Here is a 25,694-nt window from a genome sequence, read left to right as displayed (position 1 = left end):
TGGACGGGGAGAGAAGTGCAGCAATGAATTAATGGAAATCCAAAATCTCTGTAAATGTTCATTAAAATTATTAAAAATAATTTTTTTAAAAAAGATTACACCTTTAGAAACCCTATGAGCAGCTCTCCTCTGTCCTACAACGTCCCGATGAATTGGAACAAATTAATTCCACGGCAGTGGGGTCATAAACTTGAACTGGATTTCAATTTTCATTCTCCAGGGTTTAACACCTACTCAATACAGAGTGGACTGCCCACTTAACACCTGTGGGGTTTCCATACCCCAGCTTCCTCAGATATCCCCAAAGAATATGTAAAATTGCCTCTCTTTTAAAACAAACGGCTTTGTTCATGTCACCCAGGAGATTTCCACTGGTCACCAATCCCTGAACAAGAGCGCCCTCCAGTGAAAAACTAAAGGATTTCTTTCTAATCAGCCTTGAGGCCAGGTTCTGGTGAGAGGTAGGAATAGCTGTGGCAGCCCAGACAGATGAACCCTTTCTCTGAACCTGTTTTAAATGCATAAAATTAGAGGCGTGACATTTCAATGGAAGACAATTATACTAAAACACAGATATTAAAATATTTAAGCAAACCTGCAACATTAAGAATTGTTCTTTATTAATGCATGTAGTAATATGATCCAGCAACAGGTCTTTCAACTACCATAATTTCAAAGCAACAATAAAATAAAACAATATCCTGAGATGGCTTCAATCACGGTAATGTGATATTAGGCCATCTGTGACTGCCACTGATGATAAAATATAGCTAATACCACTGGTGAGTGGTTTGCCTGTATTCATTCATATGCTATATTTCAGGGAGAGAGGTTAGTGAAAATATAGATGTAATTCCTCCCTGCCATCCAAGTTAAGTAACTCCCTAAACCCTATTTGTGAAACCCTGCCTAATAAAAGGGAGTTCTGGTGGTTTAGTGCTAAAGAGATAAGTTGCTAACACAAAAGAGCACGGTTCGAATCCACTAGCTGCTCTGAGGTGGAAAGCTGGGCAATCTCCTCTCATGTGATTTACCATATCTAAAAACCCAACTGGAGGGTCAGCTATGAGTCAGTTCCAGCTAGAGGGTTCATAACAATGACAACAAGCCTAATAAAACAATTAAAATTTTAAAACTCACTGTCCTGGTGTCAGAATCATAGCTGATTCTCCAACAGGTTTTTGGAGGCTTTCAGTCACCCGAAAAGAGATTGCCCACCTTCCTTCCAAAGAGCAGCTGGTGGATTTGAACCACTAGAGAGTAGCCATCTTTGTGTTCACCACACAACTCTCTATATGCCACTAGAGATCCCTTACTGAAAATAAGCCAACTTTAAAAGAAGAAGAAGAAAAATAAAGCAGGCACATGAAGCAAAGCTGGTCCTCAAACGAAAGATCTAGAATGCCTTCACCCACGTGCAGGCCAAGACCAAGCCATGGTCCTAGAGTTGTGCTCCAGGCTCCCCTACACTCAGTCCCACCTTCCTTCTAAACCTAACCCCACTACAACTCTAGAAATCTAGTCCCACCACGAACAAACCTGTCTATATTTTCCCAAAATGCTCCTCGTCCTCTTTCCCCTAATGGCCTTTCTCATGGAGACTTCTTTTGATGACTGCACTGAGTAGAGGCAGTTCTCTCCCACCCCTCTGTTCATATTGGTGAGCTAGGGAGGCTCAGTGAGAAGGAGGTGTACTGCCAGTGCAAGAGTGGATGGTTTGGATCCACCAGCTGCTCCGTGGGAGAAAGATGGGACATCTCCTCCCATGAAATTTACAGCCTCTGAAAACTGCACTGGAGGGTCAGCTATAAGTTGGTTCGAACTCAACGACAAACAACAGCAACTCTACTAGCACCACCACCTACCTATCAGTCTGACATACTGTGGTGACTTGAATGTTGCTCTGAGGCTAAAAGCAATGTCACTGGTGTTTCAGATGTCAGGAGGTTCACTCATTGTGGATTGCTTTCAGCAGAGCTTCCAGGTGAACGAGAAAGAAAGGCCAGGCTATCTATTTCTGAAAAGGAGGAGCCAATGAGAAAACTATAGATCCCAACAGAATATGGCCCAGAAGATTTTAACTTCACTGCCATGGAGTTGAAACAGAGTCATAGCTAACCCTCCAGTGGATTCAAACTGAGTTCCTTTGGGTTGGCGGCACATGCCGTACCCAGTAGGTCACCAAAGCTCCTAATGGCCTAGCAGTAAGGACCTTTAAAAAAAACCAAAAACAAAAACAAACCAAAACAAAACCAACAACAAAAAACAACCCAAAACAAAAAAACTCCAAAAGCATACAGTTCAAAACAACCAGCTGCTCCATGGAAGAAAGATGGGCAATCTCCTCTTGCGATTACACTGCCTCTGAAAACTAAGTGGAGGGTCAGCTATGCTTTGGTTCCAACTCAACAGCATGCAACAACAACAACAGGCACTCCAAAGGGAGCTCTGGTGGTCTAAGGGTAAGAAGCTGTGCTGCAACCCCGCAGGCAAGCAGTTCGAATCTACCACCTGCTCCATGGGAGAAACATGGGCAGTCTCCTCTTGTGTGATTTGCAGCCTCTGAAAAGCCTCTGGAGGGTCAGCTACGGGTTGGTTCCAACTCAACGGCACACAACAACAACAACAACAGGCACGCAAAAGTCATAGTAACTTCAACAAATGCCTGCACGTACCAATGATCACAGAGATGGTGCAGGATGACACAACTGCATGGCGTCAAGGGGTTGTGAGAGTCGAGAGCTGGTTCAATGGCAACTAACAATTCAACGTGAAAAGGTACTTCAGCAATGAATGGCAAGCTTTTGTGTTTTTAAAAGAGGGAAAGGGAGTGAGAGAGTCTTCTCTTTTGTTTATTCCATGATGGCTTCTAAATGATCATTCTTTCCCTCTCTCCTTGTTTCAAGGTTCCATTCCTCCTTGTCACTGTCATCTCACTGTCCTCCAGGTGACTGTAAGATTCATACCAGATCAGCTCGGCCTGGCGCGGTCCTCTTGTCATAGCTTTTTGTGTCCACATTCTGGGGATCTTCAATATCTATGGAGGTGACCCACAATGCAAGCTAACCAACCTCCTAGCTTCTTGAACCTTCTACACTTGGTCTGTACCTCAGTTTGACTTCATTACTCACAATCTGGCTTCTGTCATCACCCCAATGGGCCCTCACCTCAGGAACCTCTAAATAACCAGCACTCTGACTTTCCGTTCTCATACTCTCATTTTTATGATGCATGCACTCTCCCAGCCCTGCTGGAGATCTCTTGGCCTTTCACTCCCTCTTACCTACCCCATTAATTCTCCTCCTTGTTTTTCAGCTGTCTCCTAGCCTCACTTCCTACTTTACCAGCTTGAACCTCAAGACCAATAAATTGAACTACCTTTAACCCCATCTCTCCATATTTCTACTATCCCACGTGGTTGCTCATCTCTAAAGGATGACAACCTGTTGAAGAGGCTGAGTTCAGAGCCTGAAAAACTGCTTGAACCACATTTTAGTAGTTGGAAGGGTCATGGTACATTAACAAACAAAAACCTACTTGTCACAGCAGACAACTTGTCTGTACATACTAATTAAACTTTGTGCCAGGTACTACTATTAAAAGAGCTTACATATAGTCTCATTTAATGCTTTTTATAATCCCATCAGGAAGTATTTATTCTGCCTCAAGGCAACCCAGTGTGTCAGAGTTTAGAATTGGACTCCACAGGGTTTTCAATCACTAACTTTTGGAAAGAATATTACCAGTGTTTTCTTCTAAAGCGGGAGCTCTGTGGCCAAGTGTGTAAGGAGTTTCACTGCCAACCCAAAGATAAGGAGTTTGAATCCACCAGCTTCTCCTTGGGAGAAAGAGAGGCAATCCCGTTCTCTGGGATTTAAAGCTTCTGAAAACCCATGGGAAGGTCAGCTACAAGTTGGTTCTGACTCAATGGTAATTAGTTTTGTTCCAAAGTGCCTTTGAGTGGATTCAAAGCGCTAACCCTCTAGTTGGCTAAACATTTATCCCCTATATTATCTTCTAGATGAGGAAATAGAAGCAAAGATAAGTTAGAGAGCTTGGCCAAGAGGAAATCAGGATTTAATTCATCAGCAACCTATGTTATGTGGATGACACAACATTGCTTGCTGAAACTGAGGAGGGCCTGAAGTGCTTGCTGCAGGTCAAGGACTGTGTTCTTCAATATGGATTGAAGCTCAACATGAAGAAGACAAAGATTTTCACCACTGGGCCAACTGGCAGCACCATGATGGGTGGAGAAAAGATTGAGATTATTAACAACTATAGCTTGTTCGCTCCACAATCAACACTCTTGGCACCAGCAGTCAGGAAATGAAAAGACACAGTATTGGGAAAATTTGCTGTCAGGGACCACTCTAGAATACTGAAAAGCAACAATGTCAGTCTGGAGACTAAGGTGCGCCTGACAGGCCATGGTCTTTGCAATTATTTGCTAGGCATCAGAGAGCTGAATAATGACTAACGATGACAGAGGAGTTGGAATATGACTAAGGAGGACAGAAGAAGAACTGATGCCTTTGAGTTGTGGTGCTGGAGAAGAGTCTTGAACATACCATGGACCGACAAGAAAACAAAGAGGTCTGTCTTGGAGAGGGTGAAACCAAGTTTCTCCTTGGAACCTCCATCTCATATGTTTTCAGCATGTGGCCAAGAGGGACTGGTCCTTGGAGAAGGAAACCATGCTTGGCAGAGTTGCTGTACATAGGGCCGCTCTGGGTCGCAGGTGACTTGACGGTATATAACAACAACTCTCTGGTTAGCTCGCCATTTAACCCTACTATTATTTTATAGATGATAAAATAGAAGAACAGATAAATTAGAGAGCCTGGCCAAGAGGAAATCAGGATTTGAAACCTATCAATTTACCTTCCTACTGGTTCACATGCATGTATGGTTCACATCTGAGTAGAACCTCTCTGCGCAGCCAGGTCAGCTTGCCTTCCTCTGTACTCTAGCTGAGATTCTCAGTCTCTCTCAATGGGAAACGAGATTAAGCCTTCTCTGCAGCCCCAGTCATGTAAGATTGTCAGGTAAACGAGCAGGAAACTCACTGAGGAGCTGAGACTACAGCTCCAAGCTCTAGCCCAGCTTGGCAGAAAAGCCCCACTTAGGAGATAAAGTTATATGTTCGGCTAATTTAAAAAAGTGACATTCTGTATCCCACACCCCTATTTCTCCTTGTAAGGAGCTCTGGGAGTGTAGCCTGTAGGCACCTGCACTATTAGCTCAAGAGGAATTGCCTCTCTGATGATTTGAATCTTTTCGCTGCTCTGCAGGAGAAAGATGAGCATTCTCCTCTTGTGTGATTTACTACCTCAGAAAACCAGTTGGCAGAGTCAGCTATGAGGCACTCGAGACTATACAGCAATGAATTTGAGGGTTTGGGTATTTGAAGATTTTGTGTGTGTGTGTGTGTGTGTGTGTGTGTGTGTGTGTGTGTGTGTGTGTGTGTTTTAATTGTTCCTCAAGCAGAAAACTACAGGGAGGAAACTGAATGGTTGAATTACCAAAACTCTGTCGTGAACCAGAAACATTCTTAATTTTCTGTATCTTCTCTATCACTGACCCTCTCTCTTTACAGAGTCCCAACCGCTCTGATATTCCATCCAACTGAAGACATTTGACTGTGTGGATCACAATAAATTGTGGCTAACCTTGAGAAGAATCAGAATCCCAGAACACTTGACTGTGCTCATGCAAAACCTATACTTGGACCAGGAAGCAGTTGTCAGAACAGAGCAAGGAAAACATTGCATGGTTCAAATCAGAAAAGGTACACACCAGGGATATATCTTATCTCCATACCTTTTCAATCTATATGCAGAATAGAACATCTGGGAGGCTATGAGGAGGAATGTGGCACCAGGATTGGAGGAAGACTCATCAACAACCAATATTATGCAGATGACACAGCCTTGCTTACTGAAACTGAGGAGGACCTAAAGCGAGTGATGCAGAAGGTCAAGGGCTGTAGTCTTCAATATGGATTGAAGCTCAACGTCAAGAAAACAAAGACTCTCACCACTGGGCCAATAGGCAACACCATTATAGATGGAGAAAAGATTGAGTTTGTTAACAATTTCAGCTTGCTAGGTTCCACAATCAACACTCTTGGCACCAGCAGTCAGGAAATAAAAAAACTAATTAGGAAAATCTGCTGTCAGGGATCTCTCCTGAGTGCTGAAGAGTAACAATGTCAGTCTAAAGATTAAGGTGTGCCTGATCCAGCCCATGATCTTCACAATCTGTTTGCTATGCATCAGAAAGCTAGACAAGGACTAAACATGAGAAAAGAATTGACGCTTTTGAGTTGTGGTTCCAGAGGAGAGTACTGAACATACCATGAACCACCAAGAAAATAATCAGGTCTGTCCTGGAGAGAGTGAAACCAGGCTGTTACTTTGAGGCAAGGATTCTGAAGCTCTGTCTGACATATTTTGGGCATGCTGCAAGGAGAGACAACACACTTGAGAGGGTGGAGGGATAGTGCAAGAGAGGAAGACCCTGAATGAGATGGAATGACTCAGTGGCTGGGATAATGGGGGTAGGTGTGTCAGACCCGATGAAATTGGCTCAGGATAGAGCAGGGCTCAGAGCTGTTGTACACAGGGTCACAGTGAGTTGCAAGCAACCTGACAGCACACAACAACATCGTCACTGAAAGGAGTACTGGTGGCTCAGTGGCAAGAAGCTGTGCTGCAATCCTGAAGGCACGTGGTTCGAATCTACCAGCTGTTCCACGGGAAAGAAGGATAGACAATCTCCTCCCGTGTGATTAACTGCCTCTGAAAACCCACCAGAGGGTAACCTATGGGTCTGTTTTGACTTGACGGCACAAAGGAACAACAACAATCATCTTTGAAATGAAATGTCTGTTAGTGGCATCCAATTCTATCCATTCATCCAAACCGGAACCAAGGTACCCTAAAGATTTCTCCCTTTTCCTCACTCCTATAGCCAGCAGAACTGCTAAGTCTTTTAATTGAGTCCCCGGTGACTTGACGGCACATAACACCGACCACCTCCGGAAAAGATGAAAAGGTGTGACTACTGCCATCTAGTGGTAAAATGGATAAATTGCTACAGCAATTGCAATACTTCCTCCCAGCCAGAGACTGTGAGAACGGCACAGGACGGGGTAGGATTTCATTCTATTGGACATGATGTCGCTCTGGATCAGAGCCACCTTGATGGCACCTACCAACAACATACTTACCAAAAGGAGCCCTGGTAGGGTAGTGCATCATGTGTGAGGTTGCCAACCAAATGAACCCTCTAAAGTAAGAGGATAGTTATAGCAGTGTAGTGGTAGAACTCTGGGAGGTAAATGCTATTATTTTTTCTTATTTACAAATGAGAAAAGAGAGCCTTGGTCAAGTAAGCAGTGGAACTAGAACTTGAAATCATTCAGTCAGGATCCAGAAACTGCAGGGAGAAGCAACACACTGTGATGGTAATATCTGCCTGCCTGGTCTCAATGCTAGTTTATCTGAGAGTGTGATGGGGTTTCTGACCCATGAACACCGTGATGTATATAGGCCCTCCTCTCTGAACAAAATTTTTAAGCATTTTAATTCCCTCTCTCTCTATCACTGCCTTCAAGTCAGAATAGACTGACAGCTGACTCTCCATCTAGTTTCAGAGCCTGTAAATCCATGAGAGGAGATTGCCCATCTTTCTTCAGAGGAGTTGCTGGTGGATTTGAACCATGAATCTTTGGTTTAGCAGTGCAACTCCTTATGGACTCTGCTAATAGATCCCTATAAGGTGTACAGGATGGCAACACTATCTAGAAATATTTATCAAAACACAAGTTGCCGTCCCGCCGGTCACTTGTGGTTGCTGTGAGGCTGAACACTGTGACACGGATTTGTCAAATGCGTTAATGGTTGGCTACCCAGTGCGTACTGAGAGTGGGGTGGAGCTCCGATTAAACAAGCGTGGAAGGAGGAGTGGCATCCACTTCCGTAATAGCTTGCCTCCGGAAACCCTATGAACCTGGAGAGAGGATGAAAGGCACCCAAGCATCCAGGACTCTCCTTCATAGGGTCGCTATGAGCCGCCTGTGACTCAACGGCATTTAACAACAACAACTCTTTAAAAAATCTGTTTCTGACAGTCCCGAACAGGAGGTGCATAGCAAAGTGGACAGGGGTGGGTGGGAGGAAATCGTAAAACAATGAAAGAATTTTTTTTTCCAAAGAGAAGAGAACTGGGGGACAAGGTAGGGAGGAAATGTGCAACAATGTATGAATTTAAATCCAAGTTCTCTGTAAACTTTCATTAAAATCTCAATTTTAAAAAAACCAAAAACCCAAGTCTCCAATAGCATGCATACTGCACATTGGTCTGATTTTTTTTCCAAACAGCTTAAAGCAATAAAGACTAATTTTCCTATGTAAAAAAAAATGTTTCTACATTTTGAGTTAGTGATGTAAATAGTATTTTGAAACATCTGCAACAGCAGTAACATAAAAAAGAAGTATCTGAGACTTCGTGACAATATCCTGAGTAAAACTGGTTTAACAATGGTTTGTTATCCACATTTATAACCAGAGAAATGAAGCTCCATACTATTCACAAGCAGAGGAATATGCTACTTTGTTAACACAATTGAAGACGGGATGTTCAGCACTCTTACGCCCCATAGCTCAAATTCATGAGCCCCAGGTTATGTACCTCCAGCAGGCTACTGGACATTGTGAAGATTAAATGAGATCAAGTTCATGCATATAAAACAGGTACTTTGCCTCTAGTCCACAGAAAGAGCACAATAATTTCTAGCTTGCATTATTGTTGTGGTGGTGGTGTACGTTCAAGTGGGAACCAACACACAGCTGACCCTCCAGTGGCTTTACAGAGACAGTCAATCTCATTCATGGGAGGGCACTGTACATCCTTCTTCTGCAGAACAACTGGTGGATTTGAACCACGTGCCTTTGGGATTGCAACACACTTTCTTACCACATGGCCATCAGAGCTTGAATTATTAAAGATTGTATATAATGTTGGACTTACCAGTTCAACCCCTATGGACCATCCTACCAGAGTTCCTCACGTGTATAATGTGTAGAGCTGATAACCAAAAGGTTGGAGGTTCTAATCCGCTAATTACTCCATGGGAGAAAGATGATCCTACTTACAGAGCCTTGAACCTGCCAGCTGCTTCATGGGAGAAAGATCAGGCAGTCTACTTTTGTCAAGATACCAGTCTTTGAAATCCTATGGGGCAGTTCTTCTATGTCTTATAGGGTGGTTACAATTTAGAATTGGCTAGGTAACAAAGTGTTTATGGATCTATTTAAGGAGCCATGGTGATGCAACAGTTAAGTGTTTGGCCATTAACAGAAAGTTTAGCATTTCACATCTACCCATTCCAAACCCATCCAGTGTCTCTTCTATGGAACAGCGCTACCCTGTCATGTGTAGACACTATGAGTTGAAAATTTATTCATCAGTACCCAACAATAACTACAAATGACCTTATTTGAACTTTAGAAATAGTTTTAGAAGCTACAGGGATGGGTTGTGAATAGACACTAGGGAGGCTAGAGGCAGGAAGATCAAACAAAATGAATTGTCACATTTAAGGCAAGAGATTAGCTGGGCTATGACCAAGACACTGATGATAGGGAGAGGACTCATCAAATATACTTAGAGGAATTTTTCCTATAGCTATTGTTTGTACACATGTAAAATGACACATATACAAAGAAATTCAATAATGTTACAGTCTTAAAAGATCTAAAACAAAATAAATGCCCATCATCAGAGAACTGCTGTGGTGGTGGAGACAAGTATTGGCCATGGACTGCCACGAAAACAAACAGATTCACCCTGGAGAGGCTTAAACCAGGCTGCTCCTTAGAGGTAAGGATTCTGGGGCTTCGTCTGACATCGTTTGGACATGTTGTAAGGAGGGAAAGGTCCTTGGAGAGTGACATCATGCTTGGGAGGGTAGAGGGACGGACGGTGCAGGAGGGGAAGACCCTCTATGAGGTGGATTGATTCAGTGACTGGGGTAATCGGGATGGGTGTGTCAGAGGCAGTGAGATTGGCAGAGGATAGAGCAGGGTTTAGGGCTGTTGTACATAGGGTCGCTATGAGTCGCAAACGACTCGACGGCACATAACAACAACAATATAGTGTTGTAGCACGGTATTTGAAAACACTGTTCTTAAAAACAATGCTGGAACCATACTTCTTGTTGATAGGTGCTGTTGAGTACAACACATAGTGATCCTATGAACAACAGATCTGAACCTGTCCTATCCTTCACGCCATCCTCACACTTCCTGACACACCAGAGCCCACTGCAGCAGTGACCGTGTCGATTCAAATAGTTGAGGGCCTTCCTCTCCTTCTCTAATCCTCCACCCTTCCAAACATCATGACCTTCTCCAACGAATAGCTCCTCCTAGCAATATGCCCAGTGTATGTGAGGTGAAGTCTCATCATCCTTGCCTCCAAATAGTACTCTGGCTGCACCCCATCCAAAGCATATTTGTTTGTTCTCTTGGTGATCCATGGGATGTTCAGTGCTGTTCTCCAACACCACAGCTCAAAGGCGTCAATTCTTCTATCATCCTTATTCCTTGTCCACCTCTCAGATGCATAGCAAGTGATTGGAAAGACCATGGTCTGAATCCTACACATCTTAGTCCTCAAACTGACATCATTACTCTTCAATAATTTGGAAAGGTCCCTAACTTCAGACTTTCCCAGTACAATGTGTCTCCTATTTCCTGACTGCTGGTACCAAGGGTCTTAATTGTGGATCCAAGTAAGTTGAAATTCTATCAACTTGAATGGGACCATACTACTGGGGTTCAAATTCTAGGTCTATCACTTACTATATGAGCATGTTTCTTCATCTGTAAAATGACTATAATTATAGTAGTATCTAAAATGATCGATCTGGGGATAAAATTAGCTTATGTAAAGAACTTTAAAAAAAGGTGTCTGGTCCATTATAACATTATGTAAAGCCTTGTCACTTTTATTATTGTATTTTATTATCCACACAATGGAATATTATGTGGCTGTGTAAAAGAATGAGAACGTTAGGGACCCCTGGTGGCCTAGTGGCAAGAAGTTGCACTGCAATCCCAAAGGTGAGAGGAGAATGAAGGTCAAACTCTTCCTGTGCCAGTCAGATCCAATTTGATGGTATATGAAATTAAAAATTAAAAAAAATTTTTTTTTAAAAAAAGAATGAGGATGCTTTCTATGGGCTTAATGGAAACTTTCTAAGAAATCCTGTTAAAACAATAGTTTTATAATATGTTTATTTTTAAGATATTTGCCTTAACAGGAGGGAAAATATGAAAATTATTTTATTTACTTATATAGGCACACCTGTGAAAGCTGGAACTTGTCTTTGGTGGAAACCTGTCAGAGAAGGAAAACAAGTATTCCCCACTGACATGAGCAATAGAAGAGTAGCAAAACCACATCTTGTCAAAGGCAAAATACCTGTGAGGCCCAGAAAAGCAAGGAGATCTGTTAAGTCCCAGTTTTCACCGGTTTCATGGTATATACTAAGAGAAACTCTGGAATAATATACAAAAACTCTGTAAACAGTGGTTTTGGTAGAGCTGTAGAAATGGCTGAGGAAAAAGGGTGGAGAGGAGATTTTTCTCAGGATGGCTTATGGTATTTAAAATTATGAATTACAAAGGTGCTTGACTGTGTGGATAACAACAAACTATGGCTGACTGAGAAGAATGGGAATTCTGAAACATTTGATTGTGCTTATGTAAACCTACACTTGGACCAGGAGGCAGTTGTCAAAACAGAGCAAGGAAACACTGCATGGTTCAAAATTGGGAAGAGTGTACGCCAGGGATGTGTCCTATCTCCATACCTTTTCAATCTATATGCAGAATAGATCATCCAGGAGCCTGGGCTGTAAGAGGAGGAATGTGGCATCAGGATTGGAAGAAGATTCATCAACAACCTGCCTTATGCAGATAACATAACCCTGCTTGCTGAAACTGAGGAGGACCTGAAGCGCTTGCTGCAGAAGATCAAGGACTACAGCCTCCTATATGGGTTGAGGCTCAACATCAAGAAAACAAAGATTCTCACCACTAGGCCAAGTGGCAGCAGCATTATGGATGGTGAAGAGATTGAGATTGTTAACAGCTTTAGTTTGCTTGGCTCCACAATCAACACTCTTGGTACCAGCCACCAGGAAATCAAGATATGAATTGTATTGGGATATCTGGCTGTCAGGGATCTCTCCAGACTACTGAAGAGCAACGACATCAGTCCGGAGACTAAGGTGCACCTGAGCCAGGCCATAGTCTTCACAATTGCTTGCTATGTGTCAGAGAGCTGGACAATGACTATGGATGATAGTAGGAGAATTGATACCTTTGAGCTGTGGTGCTGGAGAAGAGTATTGAATGTACCATGGACTGCCATGAGAATAAAAAGGTTCGTCTTAGAAACAGTAAAGCCAGGCTGCTCCTTGGAGGTAAAGATTCTGAGGCTCTGTCTGACATACTTTGGGCATGTTGCAAGGAGGGACCAGTCCTTGGAGAGGGATATCATGCTTGGGAGGGTGGTGGGATGGAGAAAGAAAGGGAGATGCTTGACTGGGGTAATGAGGGTAGGTGTGTGTGGGAGACAGTACAGTTGGCACAGGATAGAGCAAGTTTCAGGGCTGTTGTACATAGGGTCACAACAACACAAAGAGTCGCAAACAACTTGGCACATTAACAGCAATAACAACATATCTCTATCTCTATATCTCTCTATATCTATCTATCTCTATCTATCTCTATATCTATATCTAAATAAAATAGTTTCTATACCCCTTACCTCTAAAACCAAACCTATTGCCACTATATTGATATCAGCTCACAGCAGCAGAGTAAAAGTGCCCCATAAGATTTCCTAAGTTTACAGAAACCGGTTGTCACACCTTTCTCATACAGAGTAGCATAACTGGTGGCTTTGAACCATGAAGGTTTTGGTTAACAGTCAAACATTTAACCTCTGTGCCAACAGGGTTAAATTCGCCAGCTCTTAGAATAAACAGTGCAATCAGATTGTGGTGGTGGCAAACAATATACCACGGGCAGCTAGAAGAATGAATACGCCATGGACAGCCAGGAAAGAATGAACATGTCAGCCTTAGAAGAGATACATCCAGAATGCTGCTTAGCAGTGAGGCTGGTTTTCACCCTATGGCAATGGATGTTTTTCTCCAGTTCAGACCATCTTTGTCTCTCAATAACCTTCATTTGCCTCTTTCTTTTTTTAAAGTAAGGGTGGTGAGCCATTGTCTCGAAGTTCCATCAGGCTTTTTATTCCGACCAGGAAGCCTGGTCTTTTTCTGAGCTTCGTTCCACATGTCCCCTCAGCTCTGACTAGCATCTTTTTAACTGGTGATCCCTTTTAGAGTGGTCTGCAGAGGGATATAGGCATCATCTACTTCTTCTGGTCTCAGAGTCATGGGAGTTAGGGTTAATGTGATTCAACAGTCCTTTGGACTAATTTTGTCTTAGCACATCTCTGCTTTGCTTTGCTTCCCTCTTCTGTGTTCTGGACAGGGAAAGACCCCTTAGAAGGGTGCTTGCAAGCTTCTACAATCTTAGCCAACACTCAACAAAGTCAGATATAGAACATTTCCTTTGTTAACTATGTTATACCAATTGACCTTAATGATATTCAAGACCACCGCCTCAAGGTCCCAGAACCAACAACTCATTTCCCCAAGAATAAGGGTTATGATTAAGAAATTGACATAACACCGCCTCATTAGCTCTGCTATATACATGGATATAATTACAGTATATAGTAATACCAACGTAGAAATGTTGTTACTGTTGTTGATTGCCTTCAAGTTGAGCACGACTCATAGTGACCCTATGAACAAAAGGCCTGAAGCCTTTCTATAATTATCAACATTTATAAAAGTTCATAGAGTTTCCGGAGACATGTTGTTTAAGAAGTGGATGCCACTCCTGCATCAATGTAGAAATATCATCTGCCAAATAAATGTATGGTCATTGGTATAGTTCTTTCCACTGTTCATATCTGTTCTTCTGATCTGCGTGTGTGTGTGTGTGTGTGTGCGCGCGCGCGCGCGCGTGCTTGTGTGTATCTGCTGTAGACTGCTGTATTTCTTGTGTATCTCTCTGTTATCTTCCCTCTCATTTGTGGCATTATGCTGGTCATCATCTCATTGTATACTGCTATCCCTTTCAATACCAGTAATATGTGTCTATTATGTATCTGTGGTTTTAATTGTTTTTGGTCAAACATTCTTCTAAGGGGTAGAGCACTGGTCTGTCCCTTTGCTGAACAGAGGTAACTTGTGGTTGCTGTGATACTGAGCACTGTGACACTGATGTGTCTAATGGGACAATGGTTACCCATGGTGGACAGTGTTTAGTGAAGCTCCCTGATTAAAACAAGCTTGGAAGCAGGAGTGGCATCCACTTCCGAAATAGTTTGCCTCTGGAAATCCTATGAACTTGGAGATACAATGAAAGTTATAGAAGTGTTCAGGTCTTTTGTTCACAGGGTTGCTGTGAGTTGTCTACAACTCAACAGCACCAAACAACAACAACAACTACTTATATGTGGTGTTTGGAGGAGAATACTGAATATTCCATGAACTGCCAAAAGAACAAACAAGTCCGTCATGGAGGAAGTGCAACCAAGATGCTCCTTAGAGGCAAGGAGGGTGGAACTTCACCTCACAGACTTTGGGCATGTTGTCAGGAGGAGGCCAATACTTAGAAGACGATGGCATGGTGCAAGAGGTAGGGGGGGGGGGGTCAGTGAAATAGAGCATGACCCTCAACGATATAGACGGACACAGTGATTGTAACAATGGGTTCAAGTATATGAGATGGTGAGAATGACACAGTACACGGCAGGGTTCAGATCTGTTGTTCATAAGGTCACTATGAGAGGTACTTGACTTGTTACAACACCACTACCTATTTACTAATTTTCACTCTCTGAAAGAGGGAAATTTTTGGAAGTTCACAGAGCAGATCATTTCACAAAGAAATGACCAACAATATCAAATACAGCAGAAAACTCCAGAAGGATAAAGACTGAGAGGTAGTCATTAGATTTGGTCAGATGAACTTCACTGGCAATCTTTAGAAATGTCACTTCTGTGATCAGGCAGGCAAGTTCCAATAATCATGGTGGAAGAAGGTGTTGGATTTGAATGCTCTGAGGAAGAGAGGATGATTGAGAAGATGGATGGATTCATCAAACATAGAGAAATGTCTCTCAAAGTTATGTACTGTTTATGAGGTGATTTCAGTTGGTAACCAGGTAAACATTTAATTTTTAATAGTTTTGTACTTAATAGGTATTAAAATACATTAGGACATCAAACTCATTATTTTGTAGATATTGCAAAGCTTATGAGATGGTGAGGTTAGCTCAGAAGAGAGCGGGGTTCTGAGCAGTGTTCACTATGAGTTGCAGGCAACGTGACAGCACATAACAACATCTTAAAAAATAACTATAATTTAAAAAAACAACAAAAACCAACTATAATTGTGTTTTCATTTTTAAAAAAATCAATAGCGAGGTGCAATTGTTTGCCCGGTCGCCAAAATGTCATTCCCCAAGTGCAAGCCATTGCGCCTGGCCACCCTACCTCCTACCCTTGACCCAGCTGAATACAACATATCTCCAGAGACCCGACGGGCTCAAATCGAGCAGCTGGTCATTAGATCCCGGCTTAAACGTGAGTATCTGCCCCAGCTCAAGGACCCCAACCGGCAGACAATCATTGAAGATCCTGCCTTGACTCGTTGGACATATGCAAGATCAGCAAATGTGTATCCCAATTTCAGGCCCACTCCCAAGCTCTCCCTCATAGGAGCTGTGTTTGGCCTTGGGCCCCTCTTCTTCTGGTATTATGTTTTCAAAACCAGAGAGATAGAAAAGAAAATCATATCCAGGAAGGAAAATGGGGACGATGATTTAACATCTTATATTAAGTGTGACAGAGATGACTATGTATTATTGCTTAAATAAATCTTCTATTCATCATTTAAAAAATCAATAGCATGAAGGACATATATTGAACAGGTGGCTGAAGAACTGAAGTTGAGGAAATATTTTTTCATAGACTTTTCTTTTAAGAAGGGAGCTCTGGTGGCTTAGTGGTAAGGAGTTGTGCTGCAATCCCAAAGGCACATGGTTTGGATCCACCAAGTGCTCTTTGGGAGAAAGGTAGGCAATCTCCTCCCATGTGATTTACTGCCTCTGGAGACCCACTAGAGGGTCTGCTTTGAGTTGGTTCTGACTCAGCAGCATATGACAACATTCTTTTAAGATACTGTGAAAGGAAGAGCAAAGAGAGTTATGAGTACCTTTTTTCATAGAGTGAGAGAAACTTGAGCACTCTTATTATTTTAAAAGTAGCAGATAGTTGGGAAGAATGGCTTGAAAATCCAAATGAGCAAGTGGCTCACTGTTAGAGTTCCACAGGAGGTAGAAGGTATGGAAAGGAATCACATAGGAGTGTGACTGGCTATGGACAGGAGGGACAACACTTCTTTAATAATGAAAGGAGGGAATGTTAGGAAAATGTGTACAAAGAAGCTTGCAAAAGTGGCGAGACATGGCACAGTGACTGTAACAGTGGGCTTGAGCATGTCTGAGATGGTGAGGATGGCACAGGACAGGGCAGAGTTCAGATCTACTCTTCATAGGGTCTCTAAGAGTCATAGTTGACTTGATGCCCTTAATAACAACAACAACAACACAATTATAATACCAACTATATCATTCTAATTGGGTGAATCCAATTAGATTTGGATAGTTTCAAGGACCTGTGAAGGAACGATGTTAGTCTAGAGACAAAGGTGCTTCCAGTTGAGGCCATGGTCTTTGCGATTACTTGTTATGCATCAGAGAGCTGGGCAATGACTAAGGATGACAGAAGAATTGATGCCTTCGAGTGTGGTGCTGGAGAAGAGTCTTGAACATACCAGAGACCCTCAAGAAAACAAATAGGTCTGTCTTGGAAAGGATGAAACCAAGTTTCTCCTTGGAGGCTAGGATTTTAAAGCTCTGTCTCACATATTAAGCATGTGGGCGGGAAAGACCAGTCCTTGCAGAAGGGCATCATACTCGGCAGGGTGGAGGGACAGCACAGGAGAGGAAGACCTCAGATGAGATGGATTGATACAGTGACTGGGGCAATGAGGGTTTGTGTGTCAGAGTCAGTGAGACTGGCTCAGGACAGGGAAGGATTCAGAGCTGCTGTACATAGGGTGGCTATGAGTCACAGACAACTCGAAGGCACATAAGATCAATGGTTTCAATTAAACATCCTGGAGGCCTCAATCTGAATGACTTCAGAAATTTTCTTCCTTAGACAGAGCACAATGAAAAGGGACAGAACATGGATCCAGCCAAGTCAAAGGAGTAAAATAACTTTCAGGACCTCATAAGAGGAAAGTTCCAATAATTGATCTTCGTAGGGAAAGTAGAATATGAAGAAAAGAGGCTGAAAAGAATAGACATTTGGGTCAAAGAAGAGTTGACCTAAAGAAATTTAGGTCAAAGTCATAGAGCCTTTTCTTAATATAAATTTAAATAGTTCTCCTCAAGTGATCAGCAGAGGGCAGCAAAGAGCTGCAAAGACCTCACAGCTGGTCAATGCTACCAAAGTAGAAAAGGACACAGGCCTTCAAGTTCTGTGGGGAGGGAGATGGCACTTGGATGTTTGCCCTAGGCTTAGAGTCAAATCACGCATGCTATGTGTCCTGTAATTGAAATTATAACCAAGGGTAGCTCAAGTTTATTCATCATGTCAGTGCTATTGAGTAAAAGCCAACTCATAGTGGACCCTCCAGCAGTTTTTCAAAGGCTGTAAATGGCATAGGAGATTGCCCCTCTTTCTCCCACAGAGAAGCTGGTGGATTTGAACCGCCTGCTTTTGGGTTGGCAGTGGAGCTCCTTTACCCACTAGGCCATCAGGGTTTATTAGCAATAACAAAACATTTCTCCAATCTTGTCAGGGAATGGGGCTGCCAGTAGGATGCACTCTAAAAAGATGACATCATCTCCCCAGAGTGGATAAAGAACATTGACCTGGCTTTTGGCCATCTATGCTTCTACAGTACCCTCTGTAGCACTTATCACATGGTATTACACTTGCCTGTTTTTTCCAATAGACTCCCTATGAAAGAACTGTGCCTGTCTTATTTGATTTCCGGCACACATGATTGACATATACTAGGTGCACAAATATGTACTGAATGGGCTTGCTGGGGAAGCGGGGAGGGCTGTGGAGCCCAGGAGAGAAGGACTCCTGGGCCGAAGTCTAATGTAATTCAAAGATAAGTATCTGTTCTTTAGGATAATATGGAATATGAGAAAGAGTATCAGGTTGAGAGAGAAACTAGGATAAGTTTTAAATTGTGACTCTACTACTTTTAGCCCTCGGCAAGCAAGGTTGTTAATGTTTCTGAGCTTTGATTTTTCTCCTTTGTATAAGGAGGATGACTAAGGCTATTTGTAATGAGAAGATACATTCAACTTGCCAAGGACAGTATATCAAACATAGGGAAATACTCAATAACAAAATAATCACTGCTATTACTGCAGCCTCCTATATATATGAATTGAAGCTCAACATCAAGGAAACAAAGATTTTCACCACTGGGCCAATTGGCAGCATCAGTATGGATGGTGAAGAGATTGAGATAGTTAACAGTTTTAGTTTACTTGGCTCCACAGTCAACACTTTTGGTAACAGCAGCCAGGAAATCAAGAGACAAATTGCACTGGGAAAGTCAGCTGTGAGAGACCTCTCAAGAGCACTGAAGTCAGGCTTGAGACTAGGGTGTGCCTGATCCAGGGTATAGTCTTTGCAATTATGTGCTATGCATCGGAGAGTTGGACAGTGACTAGGGATGATAGAAAGAGAATTGATGCCTTTGAGGTGTGGTGCTGGAGAAGAGTATTGAGTGTACCACTGAGTATTGAGGTTTGTCCTGGATAAGGTAAAGCCAGATTCTGAAGCTTTGTCTGACATGTTTTGGGCATGTTGCAAGGAGGGACTGGTCCTTGGAGAGGGACATCCTGTTTGGCAGAGTGGAGGAGCGGCGCAGGAGAGGAAGACCTTTGATGATTCTGTGACTGGAGTGGTGGGAATGAGTGTGTTTGAGATGGCTAGGTTGGCACAAGATAGAACAGTGTTTAGGGTTCTTGTACATAGGGTCGCTATGAGTCGCAAGAGACTTGATGGCACATAGCAAAAATAACAACAAACAATTTACTATGTTGTTGTTACATGTTATCTCACAGCTGACCATCCAGTGGGTTTCTGGAGACAGTAAATCACACAGGAGGAGACTGTCCACCTTTCTCCTGACGAGCAGCTGGTGGATTGAACTACCTGCCTATTGGTCGGCAGCTCAGCTCCTTACCACTAAGCCACCAGAGTTTCTTTACAATTTCTTAAGTATGGTGGTTGTGTTACAGTAAGTATGGTTACTATTATTCTTTTTATCCACTTCCTAAACAACATGCCTCTGGAAACTCTATGAACTTTGATAAATGATGATAGTCATACAAAGGCTTCAGGCCTTTGGTTCATAAGGTCATGAGTTGTGCTCGACTCGATGACAATCAACAACAACAACAACCTCCTCTTGGGGTCAGAAACCACAGAAAAGAGGGAAAGAATCACTAGGAATAGGAACTTAATTAGAATTAACACTTACTTGGAATCTTTACTTTCTCAGTTCTCTCAAAGAGTCCACAGGAGGATCCGCCACTTCTAGCGGGTAAGGCTTTCCAGTTTGTTTTTGTTAATTTGAGGGTGAAAGTGGGGTGCAGTTTAGTATTTTTGATGTCAGAACAAGCTAGTTCAGCTATCTGACAGATTTTTATGGTCATCTCAGGGCACCAACAGGTTTAAATAATAAACCTGTACATTTAGTAAATAATAAAGCCATGTACATTTGGTCAAAACTCAGGAGTCCTTTGAACACATACCTCAGACACCCTGGTTCAATGAGTGGCCAGGGTCTAGACCCCTGGCAAAACTGTGTCTTGGTCCAGTTCAGAATGAATGAACCCCACAGATTTTAATATTAAGAGACAGCGATAATGAGGGTAGTTATGTCAGAGACAGTGAGATTGGCTCAGAATAGTGCAGGGTTCACAGCTACTATGTATAGGGTCGCTATGAGTTGGAGTCGACTCAATGATACACTACAACAACACAACTTACTTGAATCAAGGGGGAACAGAGATGAGAAATGGAGCAAATCTGATAGATAATGGATTTCCCTTAAAGCTCAGTGGGGAAGTGCAATTAGAGCAAATAAAAAGGAAGGGCCATTTGACAGTGTGAGACCCCTTGTGGCCACACAGGGGAAAACCAACTTCAAAGATCAGGTGTGGAAAACAATGTATACAAACTTTATGAACCTTGAATGTAAACCAGTATGAAATAAAATTTTAAAAAGTTTAAGATCCATTTACCACGTTAAAAAAGACTATTCAGAAGAGTGTACTCTGGTGGCCTAGTGCGTAAGGTCAACCCAAAGGTGAATGATTTGAATCTGTCGCTCCTCGGTAATAAGATGGATGGTCTCCTCTTGTGCTACTTTCTGCCTCGGAAAAGTTGCTGAAGGGTTAATTATTGAGTTGGTAGAAACTCAAGAGCTATGAGTGAGTGAGTGAGTGATAGGTGGACACCTAACAACAACAGATGGGAAAGAGAGCACGGGGACAAGTCTCCTGATGCTAAACAGAGTCCATGGATATCAACGGTGTCCATTCTCCAACATGTCTCTGGATTGACTGTTCCTTGAGAAAATCTCATATTGCAAGTTTGGAAGAGTTACCCGAATTCCTGAGTTAGAGGAAACAAGCATGAGCTGAGAACTAGCCAAGCCCACAGAATCCCCAAACCATTGCGTCTCATGCCATTTTTAGTGCCAGAGAGCTGAAAGTATCTATGCCTGGGACAGCTATCTAAGATGGAGACCGTAGTGGCTAAGACTAAAACAAATTGGCTTCCAGCTATAGACTTTTCCGGAACAGAAGAAGGTGGAGAGATAGCTGCTTTGAGGGAATAACTACTCCCATTCACTTTGAAACAGGATACATTAGAGGGAGGGAACAACATTGTTAGGCCACAAAATGGAGCAACTTCCTATCTATGCTGTCTGTCTACCAGGCTGATGGTCTTTCGCTCATAACCAAATAAAGTTTTCAATGGTTTAATCTTGCATGAAGGTCACTCTTCTTTCTCCATCGTCTTCCCTCATTCCCATAAAGCCTCTGGGACTTTTGTCCCTTTCAATACCTTCTGTTCGTTCTGAGAGAAGAGCATTACAATGAACAAGAGCACAAAGGTCCCCTCCTGGGAGGACTAAGTGGCTTCCTGCTACCCTATACCTCACAGTGAGGCAGGAGAAGGGAACAGCATCAAAGACGAGGCAAGTATAGAGGGCTTCCATGCAAACCCAACACCACCACAGACAAAGAACTCAAAGCCAAGGCCTTGTGAAAGACAGGCAACCAGCAGCACCAAGCTCATCCACAAAAGACGGTTCTAAAAAGTCCCCCAGACGCCTCCAGACACCCTGTCGAAATCTAGTCAAACAGCAGCTCAAGATTGCTGATAGGTGCGCAAGAGGTCCGTGACATCGGAAAACAGAAGGGAGAAGGATGCGGGTGGCAGAGAGGTGGGGTTTGCTGGCCTTACCTCCTTTCCACAGCAGGTAGATGGGCACCACGTAGAGCATAACATGCTGGATGTAGTAAATCTCCATTTCAAAGGGAAGCTGTAAGGATAGGGGGGAGAGAGAGAAAGAGGTGTTACAGAGCAGGAAGCAAGCACTCTGTTCAACAAGTTCTAAAATCAGACGCCCTTGATCTTTAGGGCCCACACTTGCAGCAACTGCATACATTTCACCACTCTGCCTCCTCTCACAAACAAGAAATAGCAATGAAATGAATACATATATCACCTAGGTCGGTATTTCTCAAAGTCGATTTTGCAGAGGTGGGCATTAAAAAAGTGCTCCTTTAAAAAGGTGTGGTGAAATGTTTGCGAGCTCCTATTTACACAAGATGCAGAAGCACCCCACTTGGAGAGCTGCTGTACCTGTTGGTGTGTAAAGGACCTGTGTAGTCCTTACAGGAAGGAACTTACTGAACACCCTGTATCTCTATCTCCATGTTTCTCTTATTTATTTAACCCGTGACTCTTTCCTATTAAGCAATATTCTGTGGAACATACTTGAAGAAACACAACACAACGTGATGTCACTTCCTATTTCTGGGGGTGGACTACTTAAAAGCTTATGTCTTCTTGGACAGGAAGACCATAAAAAGGATTTATCATCCTCATTTTCCAGATTTTTTTTTTAACGGATTACTAGGTTTGGCTGGACCTGGATTCAAGAATAAAACTCTTCCCCAGTGAATAGTTGAGGTCGGTCCAGGGTTAGTCTTACTCTTGGGTGAAGACCAAGCAGCTGGGCCAATTCTGGCATGACATGCACAAAAGGATATTCCCATCTTCCCTACAGCCAGCCTGTACTCTCACACACAGGCGTACATATTCTCATTCATTCCTTTACTCCAGCTCTGTGTCTTTCTCAAATGAAGGTCTAGATCATCAAGCCAGGATGTGATGTCTAGCTTGGATGGGCACTGGAGGAAGAATGTCGCAGTTGCCCCTAGGCCTGATCACTCCTTGAAGAAACCTGATGACCAGACCAGAGACCAGAGTCTAGGTCTAATCACAAAAGCCCATACCAAGTTCATGAACAGCCCTAAAATTCCAAGCAAAATACCATCCTCCCTGCTGTTGTTGTTATTGTTGAGTACCATCAAGTCAAATTGGAACAAATCCAGGTTTTCACACGAGAGGAGACTACCCATCCTTCTCCCACAGATCAGCTGGTAGATTTGAACTGCCTGCCTTTGGAATTGCAATGCAGCTTCTTACCACTAGTCCTCCCTAAAAATCTCTATAAAAAGAAGTCGCCCTTGACTACTCTCTCACTGTTTTTAGCTTCTCTGTGCACGGTCACATAACGTCCCTTTTAGACCACACAATACTGGCCTGTTCCTTTTTGGGGACAAGCTTCTTTCTCTCTTTGCCCTCAACTCATTTTTCTATCTAACAGGTACCTGGTTGTAGAGCTTGGAAGCAGGAAGAAATCAGAAGAGGTCAGGTGGCTACCTCAGTTCTAGAAGGGGCTGGGTGGAGAACTTTAGCAGTTGGCAATAAGCCTGGCCTCGAAGGACCTACATGGCCCCCAAAAGGGAAGCCCAGGGAGACAAGGTCACCTGGTGAAAGGGTCAGCTGCCTCCCTGGTGCCTTGGGGGCAAGCACATAGAACTGTCTGTTAATGAGAGGAGGCAGTTTGAAACTCCTCAGGCACAGGAGGCCAAGCCTGCCTTTGTGCCAAGAGCCAAGACCAAAAAATGGCAGCGCTCCCAGAACAGGAGCTGGGGCAACTGTGGGCCCTGGATCCTGCAATGAAAAGGGAAAAAAAAACAAAAACAAAAACCACCAGAAAACAAAACCGCACAGAAGGAAAATTTTCCTGAGACCCAGGGGATGCTGAAATATTACTGTACACTCACAGAAGGAATTATGAAAGCTCGCTTCAGAAGTGTGTTCCTACCAATCATGTTAAGAGATGTATGCCCTAACAGCTGAAAAGGGTCATGGGATTTGACCAAGGGCATCATGGCGTGGTGGAGTTAGCAAAGCCTCAGAGGATCACAAGGGTCCCTCAGTCATGTGGTCTGTGGGTGCTGTGATCACCCACTATTTAAAATATGGGTAGTGGTTCCAACTCAACAGTACACAACAAACAAACAATATATATAAAATATGGGTAGTGCATGAGGTAATCCTTTGGTGGCCTGATGGTCAGGAATTGCACTGCCAATCTGAAGGCACTTGGTTTGAATCCACCAGCTGTTCTATGGGAGAAAAGATAGGAATCTCCTCCAGTGAGATGTGCCACCTCTGAAAACCCGCTGGAGGTTCAGCTATGGGTTGGTTCTGACTTGATGGCAAATGACAACGGCATAATTAGTTTTAGATTTCCCCCCCCCCACACACACACCCAAGATCTACATCATCCTTGCAAAATCCCCAGGAGAGAAGCATTTCACAGATGAGGACAGTGAGATGCAAAAAAGGTTAGAAAACAGGGAGGACAGAGTTCCAGGGAAGCTCAGCTCTCTAGCTATAATCTGTTGTTGTTGTTGTTATGAATCGTCAAGTTGCCTGCAACCCATCGTGACCCGATGTACAACAGCTCTGAAGCCTGCACTGTCCTGAGCCAGTCTCACTGACTCTGACACAAAACCACCACCGCTGCCCAGTTACTGTATCAATCCATCTCATCCAGGGTCTTCCTCTCCTGTGCTGTCCTTCCACCCCTCCAACCATGATGTCCTTCTTCAAGGACCAGTCCCTCCTGGTCATGTGCCAAAGTATGGGAGATAGCACTTCAAAATCCTAGCCTCCAAGGAATAGCCTGGAAATTGTCCTCTCCCTGAATTGAGTCTGGGGACCTTGGCTGCTCTTCTGCAGGAAGAAGAGAGCTTGCAACAACTGGGACATGTCTTCCAGCATCACCTCTGCTGAGCTTAGACTTCTGTTGTTCCTCCTTCCCTTACAGCTCCCCTGGAAAGCACAGTTCCTATTGTTATGTCCAAGAAAGGCCACTGAGTCTGGCAATTGCAAGCAAAACCTCTAGAGTCTGTCATAATTGATTGTGCCCCTTAACCTGATGACCTTGGGCAAGTCGTTCAACTTCCTCAACCCAGTTGTGGCCTCAGCAAAATGAAAATCATTATGCTGAGACTTTATTTCGTTGCAAGATTTTAATATGAAAAACATGTACAAATACTCAAACTAGTTGCAACTGACACAATTTTAACTGAAGTCGAGTCAATTCTAATTTCTAGTGACCTCATGTGTGTCAGAGTAGAATTCTGTTCCATAGGGTCTTTAATGGCTGATTTTTCAGAAGGATATTGCCAGGCATTTCTTCCAAGGCTCTTCTGCGTGGCCTTAAATCACAAACTTTTTGGTTAGCAGATAAAGGCATTCACTCTTAGCACCATCCAGAGACTCCAACTCCTTATTATCTGCCAATTAGCCTAGGGAGCTCTGATGACCTAGTGGCAAGAAGCTGCACTGCAATCCCAGAGGTGTGTGGTTCAAATCCACCAGACGTTCTGCTGGAGAAGGAAGGACAATCTCCTCTTGTACCTGTCAGATGGAATTTGATGGTACACACACACACACACACACACACACACACACACACACACACAAATAAACTTTTTTTAAATTAATAAAAAACTAGAGTTAATAAAATAACCAGAGAGTTCTGATGGCTTAGTGATAAACAATTCCACTACTGGGACTATACCCTAAAGAAACCAGAGCCACGACTCAAACAAAACTATGCACATTTATGTTTATTGCTGTTTTATTCACAGTGACAAACAGATGGAAGCATGCCAAGTGCTCACCAACAAATGAATGGATAGAAAACCTATGGCACAGTCACACAATGGAAAATGACATAGCATTGGAAAAACAGTGAACTCATAAAACACGATGCAGTTTGAATCCACCAGCTGCTCTGTGGGGGGAAGATGGGCAACCTCCTCCA

General features: G+C 43.1%; 1 protein-coding gene and 1 pseudogene across 1 annotated transcript in view; one reads left to right on the top strand and one right to left on the bottom strand.

The window, feature by feature from the left end:
- Positions 1–25,694, bottom strand: part of TMEM164 (transmembrane protein 164) — a 276,287-nt gene that overhangs the window by 25,478 nt on the left and 225,115 nt on the right. Inside the window, exon 4 of the mRNA XM_006889915.1 lies at positions 21,743–21,821. Within this exon, the coding sequence (XP_006889977.1) occupies positions 21,743–21,821 (79 nt within the window). The remainder of the gene's footprint in view (positions 1–21,742; positions 21,822–25,694) is intronic.
- Positions 15,616–16,004, top strand: LOC102848542 (annotated as a pseudogene).

The sequence above is a fragment of the Elephantulus edwardii genome, unplaced genomic scaffold, assembly GCF_000299155.1.
Source record: "Elephantulus edwardii isolate Elephantulus edwardi_28Jun2011 unplaced genomic scaffold, EleEdw1.0 scaffold00083, whole genome shotgun sequence".
NCBI classification, from domain to species: domain Eukaryota; kingdom Metazoa; phylum Chordata; class Mammalia; order Macroscelidea; family Macroscelididae; genus Elephantulus; species Elephantulus edwardii.
Note: the sequence above shows the minus strand (reverse complement) of the source record. Positions and strands in the feature narration are given on the sequence as shown.